A 12,141-nucleotide genomic window follows, 5' to 3' on the forward strand; every position below is an offset into this window, starting at 1 on the left:
TCATGCTGAAATTTTGCTTTGCATTCTGCTTTGAGTTCTTCATCCCGTTCAAAATAATATTCTCATCATGATTAATGCAAAGTAATGGCGTAACAGTCAAGAGCTGGATTCAAATGTACGTCAGGGTGGTCTCGACCTCTTAATTAAAGTCAATTGAGACAAGATTGATCTCCATTTAACCTCATTTAACTTTAGAGTGTTGAGTTCTTTTTTATTACTATTATTATAGCCCAGCTAACATATCTAACCTCTCACAATTGCCTTAAGGAAAGTTGGATTTAACTCAATGGCTGCTTCTGCATCCCTTAGTGAATCCTGGTGATTTCCTGTTATTGAAATAAATATCTCTGATTAGCCATACATGTTGCAAACCAACTACCATTACTATAATTTTGGGAAAAACTTGTGATGCTCATTGATATCTGGGGTAAGAGGTTACTTCTTTGAATATTTGAGAGGCCAAGATAAGATGTAAATTTTTCCGGACATGCATTCAAAATTATCACCTTTTTCAGAAAACTACTACTGACAACTCAATAGCTTCAAAATAGAAAAAAAAATGCACATTAAAGCTCTCATCATCTTACCAAGTTTAGAATGTGCAATTGCCCTGTTGTTGTGCAATTTGGCCTTCAGTTCTTTGTCATTGCAGTTGATTTTAATTCCTTTGGTGTAAAAATGAATAGCATTGATGAAATCTCCTTTCTTGAAGGCCTCATTACCCTCATTCCTATAAACATCAGCTGTGGCTGCAAAGAAAAAATAAAATAATTCGAAAAAAAATTAAAAGTCAAAGTCTGTGGTCGTAGTAAATAATTATTCGTGTATAGTCAGAGCTGCCAAGATCTGAAGATTTCAAATCTGCAGATTTTCAATAGTTATGATGATGCTAACAATGTAGGTGACAACATGGGTAAGAATAATGATGAGAATTATAAGCATCGCTTAATTCGAGGCAAACCCCTGGAGATGAGAGATTTTGGAGATAGGTTTCCTAAAATTCCTATTCCCTGGCAAAAATTAATAAAATGTTCAATTGCCCCACACAATCTTATGTAAAAGGCGAAATAATTAGCAATTTCACTTTCAACTAATTGATCAAGCTTTAAAAACTAATTGACCAAGCTTTAAAACCTAGACCTTGAAGCCTTATTTCTTCTGAGCCATTTGTTAGTGAAAGTACTCTATCTACCTTAAACACCTCCATATTCAATGATAATTAACCCTTGTACTCTACTGGAAATTAGATGTGACAGTTTTTATTCAAATTCCCTAACGTCAGTCAGGCAGAGTTAAGCCCCCTTCCCCCCCCCTCCCCCCCACCCTTACCCTCTTTGGCTTGGATGAAGATCAAATGCCTGTGGGTTGCTTGAGGAGAAAGGAGGGAATGTTAAAGGTTTCAAAGCGATTATGTTTCATTAAAATAGAAAGATGATGGTGATGACGATGATGGTGATGATGATGATGGTACCTATGATGCAAACTTACAATGGATTTTATATGATGATCAAATAAAGTCTTAACTTATTATAACTTTGTGTTAGTGCTTTGAACTGTTAGTAAAGAAAATAGCAAAAGTTTCTGTGTCATAAATCTTCTCAATGAATAGCACATTGTAATCATAGAAGAGAGTCATGACTGGTCAAGTATCCTTTAAAGTGGTCATACACTGTATATATCCTTTTCCACATCTGCTTGCATTCTTGAAACTGATCGAATAGAAATTGCTCTAACAATAACTGAAGCCGAAGTTGAACCTAGCTCACCTCGTAAAGTGTCCTCGTCAAAATCTGGTGCATTTTCTCTGTCAGGTAAGTCTTCATTTTCACATGGAATTTTAATTGAACTTCTTCCGGTAGCCATAGCAACTGTAAGAAGACTGATGCTTCTTAAAAAGTTGTTCTTTTAGGTCATCCTGGCCTGAAAAAAAGGTGATTGAAAATGGTTGTAAACATCAGTTCAACATATTACCCAGTAGCAAAATAAATATTTTTCCCTCCTGAGAATGGGAGGGATACATAGACACAAAACCAGAAGCCAATTAAGAGCTAATGTCAACATGCATCAGACAAACAGCGGCAAGTCGCCCATATTCGTTTTCTCTCCTACTTTCATATTTTGTAGCCCAATATGTCCTAATAATTGTGGTGTATTTTTTTGTGAAAATACATTTAGTTTTTGAGAAATAATTTTTTTCGTTCGACCGCTCAAATATGCAAATTTTCACTCTGAATATTACCCGAGTTGTGTGACCTCATGTAACGAATTTACTTGACCTCCGGCATTTCTGTTGGCACAATCCTTTGTTTTATCATCTAAACTTAATTCCCTGACACTATTGAGGCTGGTAAAACAATATTTATTTTTTGGTGAATATTTTTGTCCGACATACTTTTTTTATGTCGAAAAGTAGCATCAAAACAAAGACAGTTTTAACAATGACCAATGAGACAGAACCTACTGAGCTTCTAGCTTTTAAAAGAAAAAAGGATGGTTATAAAGTAACTGTAAATATTTTCTTGTGTAATTGTGTTGTTCTATGGTGAGACGAACTCAAAGTCCGGCAAAATTTACTTGCTAGCGATTGTGAAATATACATGGTGTGCCTACTTGTCGCCACCTTTCATTGGCATATCAAGGCATAGATCACTACAATTTATAAAAAATCTAACATAACACTCTTACCTAGTTTATTTATGATTTTATAAGACCAATAAGCAGTTTCGATCATTATATTACGCTTGGGTATTATTTTTTGCCGAGAGCCCAGGTTTTACGTTGTGTTTTCCCCTATCCCAGTTATATCAGAGGCTAGTCACGCAATAATTGATACCAACACAAATGAATATTTACCCTGTGTGAAGATTTTTTTTTATGTTGAATCGACTATATTACAATACGTTACTTTTGTGGTCACTAATCGTTGTTTCAGTGGCAGCGTAGCAGTTCAAAGCGGGTTGTTGCTTCAACGCTATTGAAATTTATAGTGTTCTGGCAGGAAAGCAAAGCATGATGCTCTGGGAATAAAAACTCTTAGGGGCCTTTTACATGATATCGGAATGAGTTTTGTTCAAGAATGAATTTATCTCGGTTGCCACATAATACCAGAGTAAAATTATTCGAAACGAGTCATTTCTGAAGGAGTTTATTGAGGTTTTCATTCCAGAACGTAACACTTATTCTGGATAACCTTTTGTACCTGTGTAAAGTAAACGCGGTACGACACTCATAACTTTTCATGTGATGAAAGAATTTGGATATATATGTATTACTCGCGTTGTTGTTGTTTTTTTTTACATTACCGAGCGAATTTCAAGTGATAATTTCAGGAAGTAAGAAGCAACAACAAAAGGATTCCTATCAAAGTGAGGTGCCATTTTCAGTCATACGTGATCGGACACCTTGAAAACAAAGGATGACACGCAAGCAGTTTACTGCATATTTGACATGAAAACTGTTCGTGGATATTGACAGGAAAATGAAAGATCCTTAAAGATCTTGACAAGAACTTTGAAGATCCTTGAAGATCCTGGCAAGAGAATGAAATATCCTTGAAGATCTTAACAAGAATTTTGAAGATCTTTAAAGGTTCTCGTAAAGATCTTGTAGGATCGTTAAAGATCTTTCAAAGATTTTCATCAGGGATGTGTCACAACAAGGCGAAAAATACAGAAAACGCTTGGTAGCCACTTTGGAAATTTAGCCGGGCATTTTAAGGTTGTTAATTCAAATGTGATTTATTATAGTGTACACGTAAATACGCTAGTCATAAAATCAGCAGTCCACTGTTTGCAACTCTGCACAATTATCATGATAATATGCGAGACTTTGTTCGACGATTTCCGCTTGCTGACAAGTCTTTCCACTTGATACAATTTTACCCCGGGTTTATATTTCCTTTTGCCTTTAGAAGCAACAATAATCTACACGATCTTTACTTCTTACCGATCGCACCATGTTGTTTTTGCAACCACACCTTCGGGCATGCTCCGTAGAACTTTGACCCCAGTCAGGAGGTATGGCATCAACGAAATGACTCGGATTAATTGAAATGTTTTCTCTCTTTCATATTGGACTATTTCCTTCTGTCACTTCAAACTAAACTAATAGATAAATATTCACCACCCAAAATGCCTCCAATGAAAATCACGAACGGGTAGCACTCATGATTTTATGTGGAACAAGCAAATGCAATTAGGCAATCTCATTTCAAATTTTCGTTAAATTTCCGACTCGAGTTATGACGAACAAGAACGAGGAGCATGTGGTTCACTCGTTAATTTACGTGGGACAAAAAAAAAGAGCAAAGAAGACGATCATTTATTCCAAAATGTATGTGCAAGCTGGATTTCGGCTTATTTTCATTTTCTACAGGTGTGCTGATAAATATTCAGTTACGCTGTGTTCTTAATATAACCTACATTTTTTAAAAAGAAGTCAAATAATGTGTTAAAGAATTCGTATTTTGATTTGTCGCCTTAAATTTTTCTCTGACCGAAAATACCTGCCAAGTTTTGTATCATTTAGTAAGCTAGGAGCGTTTACATCTTCCCCTCGAAACATGTGTTTGTGACAACTGTTTCCTCTTTCAATTTCTAACATGCGAACAGGATGTAACACGTAGACGATAGTTTATAATCAAAATAAAAAGGAAAAAGGCTTCGGATTATCTCGTAACACTCAGTTGTCTCGGTTCTCACTAAATATTCTTCTAAAAAAATAGAGTAAGCAGGGACACAGCACTTTAGATCGATAACATTTTCATAACTTGCTCTTGTCTGCGATCATGTGGTCTACTGTCTTGTTGCCGGCTCACTTTGCTGAAAGACCCATACGAAACCATATGAAACCAAGACCCCACGCCTCATAACGGATTGTCTTTATTTTACAATGTAAAAAGTTTTTCTTTGTTAATACAAACTGGCAATGTTATTGATGGAACACTGCGAGTGGGTGAGACAAAAATCCACTTGGTTTAATGAATTATTTCAGAGCTTACCTTAAAACGACGTTTCGTCAACGACGGAGCGTGGAATTCGTCCTTAAGAACCTGTTAAATTTGTAAAATTTTGCAAGACCGAAGATATTTTGATGAGTTCTTCAGAAGGTGACTTATAACAAGAACGGTGTCGAGAGGGTACCCTTTTCCTAGTACTCGACCGCGACATGATGCAAATGACTCACTTTTTGTTTCACGACCATACTGATGTTTTTACCATTGCGTGACATTCTCAGGAAAACCAAAAGTTGATGATACATTGTTAACTTTCCCGAGGAAATGAGTCATGAAGAGTGAATAATACCCGGGAGCGCGTAAATGTGAATTTGGTTGGTGGAATACAATTCAAGCACGTAAAAAATTGACTAATGTTCATGTAGTGCAATGACTGGGTATGTTCTAACGGACTTCGGACGCTGTTTTAATGGTACGTGATGGGATGTGAGTTTTTAGGCATGTAACAAAAAAAGAACATGACTTTCAGACGGACGAAAATATCGCGTTACTTCACCTTGAGAGAAAAAAAAACTTAACTTATCTGAACTCACACCACAGGCAGCCCAAGCTCCAGGTGTGAGATGATCATCTTGCGAAATAAGATTCAAGGTGATTTTTTCGGATTTTCTTTTTATCTGGCGGTGACATACCTGAGTATTTTTATGAGTTGTGCCGTATTTTGACTTCCCCCACAGGCTCGTCGAATTCAAACAAGGAGTGAAAATACTAGGGAATACTACACACCAATGAATAGTCTACTAGGTTATTTATGATCTAACTGCTTTTTTTACGGCCAAGTCTTTCTGCTCATTTCTCATAAGGCGGGAAAAGCAAAGTGGATAGAGAAGCGCAGCGTGCGCAGCCGACTGGTTAAACAGGTTTTTTTACAGTACAAAATAACCAACTGTACACATGTGGTATATACATATATTAGCTTTATTTGAACTCTACCTTGTGTAGTGGATTATAAAACCAAATTAGCTCCTTGTACCCCTCACCGACGCAGCACCACAGTTTCCTTAGAAGCTAAACCCATTTATTCATACGTTGTTAATTACAATGCCTGCAGCTGGTGCGAGGCCAAAAGCAACCAAAGTATACTTAATAGACTGCGCTTGGAGTAGAAATCTCCCAAAAACTCAGCATACTTCGTATACATATACCTTAACATTACTCAAATACTTCTCGAGCGCTTCACATAACATTATTCTCTCACTTTCATACGATCTGGTTAGCTATACTTTATTTTCATTATTTTTACATTTTTTAAAAATTATTTTACGTTTTTCCAGTCTATTGAGTTCATGTTCCATTCAAAGCCGTTTTCTTCTTGATTTGTGTTCTTTGTTTGAAAGAAATTTGATCATATGAATTAACGTTTAAACGTTTGACGAAAATGAAATACCGTATGCATAAATCAAATGATTGAACAGCTCGTTAAAAGGAAATGTGTAGCAGCGAGGGAGGAGAATTAACAATCAGATCTTGGGAGTTAAAGGGTTTAAGTCTTTTGGAGTGATAGAATTATCATTAGTTCTTCGGATTAGACAGAGATACTCTACTAGATTACATCGTTTTGTAAAGAATCCTTTGACGGTGGTATATATGCTTTGATAACGAAAATCTGAAAAGGAGAGGCGAAAATTAATTAATATGACATGAGCCCCAAAAAATGTTTAGCGAAGACGTACATCAATCAACAAAAAAGTCTTCCTCGGCGTTACTTCCTAGTTCCCAGAAAAGAGTGTGCGTAGCCTACATGCTAAAGTTTTAAACTGCTTTCCCCTATGAAGGAGACTGTCAGCGTAGCTCAGATCAATGAACAATAGCTTTGTAAAATTAGTTTAAAACATTTGCGCTCGTTTTCTATTCACTTGGAATTAGAAATGTGAATTCAAACTTTCTGCGTCCCTTGAGATAGATTGTGAACGCAGTCTCGTCTGGCTACCACGATCTCAAAACACCTTAGCGACCTCGTGTTTACCAATTTGTTCACCTTCCCTGGAAATGGTTTCTTGTTGCTGTTCACCTTCCTCGAGTGTAACATCAACGACACCTCTGTCTTTTACCGCACCTACAAGAGTGGACATCTCCACTTGTCCTGTTTGCAGTTGATTATCAAGGACATTCGTCTCCATCATACCAGTCACTTCCGCCTGCAGGCCACTGAGGGGGAGGAGCAGGGCCAGGAAGCAGGAGAAGGACCACTGTGGATTTTGCAGCCATTCCTTGAGGTATCCTTACAAATGCAGGACATACTGAACTAAAAATTAAGATGTATGGGAATGATTTTGAATTCCGAAAACTGTTGTTTTGCTTTTCAAAAATAATATTTTCAACCTGGCAACAATACAGCAACTATAACTTCTCCGACTATATACCTTAGTGTACCTCATTGTATCAGGAGCCCATTCCTGATTATATTCAATGCAATTTGTGTCTTGTTTCTTTATCGGACGGTGTTCAATTCACCCTTTTTTACACAGTAAATGAAAAGTAAACAATTTCTATCAGCCAGCAATTAACAAGGTGTTCCTAACCTTGAGTTCACTTAATTATGTTGTCCTCAACTCAATTTTAAAACTGTGACATGGCGACAAAATTGACTCTCTCTTCAGCATTACTCTTTTCATAGAGGAGGGAGGGGAGGGGAGGGGGGACTTCAGAAAACATTCCAGCCATAGCTAGGAGTCAATCAGATTTAAAATCTCAAATCGATTTGCTTTCCCTCGTAAAATAGAGAGGCGATCAAAAACATGAATAAGACCCACTTCCTTTGTAATTTGTGTTTGATCTGACTCCCCTCCCCTTGTACACTCTAATTGACCAAATCATTTTTTATCCCTCAGAACTAACCTTACACCTAATACGTAAATTAAGAATGAAATTTCCTTTACAGAACAGTCGAATTTAATCTTTTCGCTTCCGAAAGCTTAAATATTCGGAACTGCTTTGAAATAAGCTGAAGACTGTAGACTGCTAAACCTACGGGAAGACTATGTCATTATCAATCAGCTAAATTTTCGCAAAATAGCGGAATTCATCCCTGGCGGCCCCGTCTCACACTGAGAAATAGTATTAGGAATAACCCGCCGTTAAGAACTAGAAACTCAGCAGCGATTTCTTGTCTCGTTTTTATTTTTCTGTTTTAGGGGAAAAATGAGGAAAACGTCACTAGGTGCCGAGGTTATTTAGTAGATTCTTATAAGGTGAAAAGAAAATAGCAAAAATAAAATAATTATAAAACCGCTGAATCATCAATAACAAGATTTTCCCTTTACATCACCAAAATGATTAGCTCAAATTGTCGGAACTACAAATATACGAGTGAAAAGTTCAAAGAAGAGTGCGTTACCAAAAATTCACCTCCACTGGGATCTTCGGGATAATAAAAAGAGAGGGCGACTAAGGAACACCTGTCATCGTGACCTCGACGTCCTCTGTGATCTGATATGATATGATATGATTATTGAAGAGACGCACGGCAACTTGGAATCTATTTGTTTTATATGATGAAGAATTAAAATAGACGGGAAATAGTTTCAAAGATGACGTCATCTATACGTCTGTCCTCCAATAGATCATAGGTGAGAACCAATCAGAATGCGTGCATAACTGAGCTTATTATATTAATAAATATATGTATACATATATGTATATATACACAAGTTAAAAGTTCTGTCTGACGAGCTTTTAGGCGCGAAACTTAGAGTCACAGAGAATCGATGCGTCCTCTTTAATTCTTTAACTTATGTATACTTAGCTCTGCTACCACAGAATTGAGCACTTTATGCCAAGGTAGACTCTACCCCTACATTTATATATATATATATAGATATATAGATAGATAGATAGATAGATAGATAGTTAAAGATATATCTATATTTGTAAAATATATAAACCATCGTTATACACTTTACAAATTTGCATTATAGGCGTGGCGGTAAGTTAAAATTATTTGTTCAATTGCTACGCAGTAACGCTTTGTTTCTGTGGGAACATGAGCATACGAGTTCATTACGTTTATTGAGTGTTAAGAATTCAGGTCGGCAGATGAGAAATAATTTTTCTTTGAGGCAGAAGTTGAACCTCTTCCTCAAAGAAAAACTACTTGCCGACCTGAATTATAACCTCAAAGAACTTGTAATTCATATCCGAATGTCGCAGCTTTCGACAATTTTAGATGTAAAAGCTATTAAAATTCTTCGGTTTGATATATTTTATTAAGAATTAACATATTTCAGAATTATCAAAAAATTCTCAAATGACATTCATGTTCAATATTGCTATTAAGAAAATTCGTTAGGTACCGTAAAGGCTGTTGTCAGCGGATGTTGCTGACAACAGCACTGGAACGTAGAGTGAACATTTGAGTCTGAATTTGCCTAGTTCCTTTCATAGCCCTTTAACAGTCCTTTTATTAGATTTGCGTGCACTGGAGATGTCAGCAGAAAATAATGGGACAGTATTATTCATAGCTTCGAGTCATGTATCGCATCCGTTTCGAAAAACATCCGTCCTCTAGCTTTCCCCGCCGAGATCGCCGGTGAATATAATTAATGTATTGGCAGGAGCCTATTACCCGGAGCCTCCATACCAATTGTACTCTTGAGTCAACCCTGTCATGTATCTTTTTATTTTTATAACTGAGATACGTGCGTGTGTGTGCGTGTCTTGTTGTGGGTATTACTCAGTCTCTTGATTTCTTTGTATAACTGACAAAATGGGAGTAAAATTTATTATCTAAAGTAAATGTGAATCGAATTTCAATTATTCAGAATTGATAACGATGTTCATGAATGATTTTGTCTCAGACTTTTTGAGTCCAACCCAAGAGTTCGAGACATATTTCCTGCCTTTAACAGTTTGAAACTTGAAGCCATAATCAACTCTCGATCTCTGTATCTTCACGTCAGACGAGTCATGACCGCGCTGGAAAATACTGTGTTTTCTTTAAACGCCGTAGAGGTTTTCATCGAGTATTTAATGAACTTTGGAAAAAGAGATAAAACATGGCACGTGAGGCTGGAAGATTTTGATGTATGTATTCTATTATGCCGATCAAGGCTACTTAGGGGTACATATTGTTGTATAGCGCTGTACAGTAATGTAAACTGCAGAAGAGGGAAGTATAGAGCTATCTAGGGGTACATATCGCTGTTCAAGATCCATCAACTGTTTTTGCCCGTGCGCGATTGGTCTAAACGCAGCAAGTGACTGAATATCCCCCTGCTGAAACTGGGTGATATCCGAGAATATAACCCAAGCGATATTCCCAAATTTCCAAACCTTACGTCCACCACTATAAATCTTTTTTTCAAACTTAATTCAATTCAGAATAAGTTAGTATTATCATCTGAAGTTAATTACGTAAATTGAAAGCTCACGTTTCGAGCGTTAGCCCTTTGCAATCGCAAAGGACGAAGGGCTAACGTTTTTCATTACCCCTTTTAGTCATTCAATTCAGTAAGCTGTTCATAAATATTTTTCACGTGCGTTGCAAAATATTTCAAGGATAAAAAACACAACTGTCTGTATTTTGGGACATTATCTGTCCCCGGAAGGTTTCGGTTTTCGCATCTTGGAACAGACAATTTCCGCGGACAAATACCCGTACTCGTTGCCAAATTGGATAAATTATTCATATAGCGCTGTATGGTGATGTAAAATTCGGTTGAGGGAAGCATATGGCTATTTAGGGGTACATAATGTTTTGAAGCGCTGTGAAGTTATTGCATTTCACGGATTTACAGTGTTACTAAGGGTATGACGTTGTATTGTGCTGTATATTGATAAAGGTTGCAGTAGAGGGATCTATATTGGTATTGAAGGGAGGGGGGAGAGGGGCATATGGGCGTTCGTATTCGAGGAGTTTATTCTATGATGTAAGGACACATGGAGTCGAATAATCGATGGCTCATAATGAATCTCTCAAGTTGTTATCGACTATCTCTCTAAGTACTATAGTAACTAATCCTTTCTTGATTATTGATTTGTCAAAACTCTTTTCAAGGGTCTTCTCTGCGTCTACATCCGAGACGGCGGCTAGCGACTCAGTGGAGTCTATGGATTGGCCTGCCGCCATTTTGGATTCGCAGTGTAGGTGGACCCTGGGCGAGAGTTTGACCCATACCCAATCAGATGATAGAAGAAGCCTTGATTTGGATATTGAAGGACTCGTTTCCAACAAAATTCGCTGATTATGGCGCCGAGACTTGGAGGGAGCTCTTTCGCTTTATAACTGCTACTATGATGAAAGGATTGAGGAGAGAAAACACTAGCACGTAAGACTTAATACCGAGAGACCCTGTTGACTGGGAATTAGTCGAGAGGAAAAGTTAGATTTTACTAGAGATGACGATAAGGGGACACCATCCTAACGTGGACAAAATGAGCATGATAACAACTACTCTGGGGGAGTAGGGAGGTTTATGAGATATAAGAGGCATGACGTTGCGTGAGGATTAAGACGAATGAAAACTGAAACAGACAAGGAGATAGTTGCGTCCCATGAAGCACGCAGAAGAATAAAGTTGGAGGCGATGAAAGAAGTGCGCGTAAGGATGGGAATAAAGGAAAAGTACGCGATGAAAAAAATAAGGAAGGAACAAAAGGAAGGAGAAAAAAGGGACGCGCAAATGTGAAAAGGTATAAAAACCTGTGTATGGAAAAATGTAAAAAAGGGCGCGGACATGTAACAGTATGAACATGTCCATCAGCTTCCAAAACTGTGTGGCTATATGGAGAACAATAGACAGTGAAAGACATACAATCCAATACAATAAGTGGGTGGGGGCTTGAAACATGGAATGTTAGTACATTGTCAGCTGCACAGATTATAAAATTGGCGCGCGCGTGTCGAAACAAGCATTGAAGTCCTCACAGGATCCGTTCTCTCTGCGTCTTACAAGAATCCTTAGAATATGGAGACAGACAATAAAAATCAACACAGTTTTCGTATTTTATACACTGTATATTACTCTTACACAAAGAAGTATAAAATTTAGTACAACAGAAACTGCATTAGATTGTCCAAGGCTTTAAGTAAAATACACGCAACACGGAGACACCAAAATGAACCCATTTACTCCCAAGAATGATCATAATTTGAATTAATACACCAACAAACATGGTGTCAATAAGAA

General features: G+C 37.3%; 2 protein-coding genes and 1 pseudogene across 2 annotated transcripts in view; 1 reads left to right on the top strand and 2 right to left on the bottom strand.

Annotated features, from left to right (window-relative positions):
* Positions 1-11,373, top strand: part of LOC149034770 (neuroglobin-like) — a 31,368-nt pseudogene extending 19,995 nt beyond the window's left edge.
* LOC149034767 (uncharacterized) overlaps positions 1-12,141 on the bottom strand; it is a 72,204-nt gene that overhangs the window by 41,230 nt on the left and 18,833 nt on the right. The window lies entirely within an intron of this gene.
* The window catches only part of LOC149034771 (uncharacterized), a 90,220-nt gene that overhangs the window by 11,132 nt on the left and 66,947 nt on the right, over positions 1-12,141 (bottom strand). Inside the window, exons 2-4 of the mRNA XM_089194463.1 lie at positions 1,767-1,920; positions 588-749; positions 249-326 (exon numbers count right to left, since the gene is read on the bottom strand). Of these exons, the coding sequence (XP_089050589.1) occupies positions 249-326; positions 588-749; positions 1,767-1,863 (337 nt within the window). The 5' untranslated portion in view covers positions 1,864-1,920. The remainder of the gene's footprint in view (positions 1-248; positions 327-587; positions 750-1,766; positions 1,921-12,141) is intronic.

This window comes from Pocillopora damicornis, chromosome 14, assembly GCF_964200805.1.
Source record: "Pocillopora damicornis chromosome 14, jaPocDami1.2, whole genome shotgun sequence".
Taxonomy (NCBI): domain Eukaryota; kingdom Metazoa; phylum Cnidaria; class Anthozoa; order Scleractinia; family Pocilloporidae; genus Pocillopora; species Pocillopora damicornis.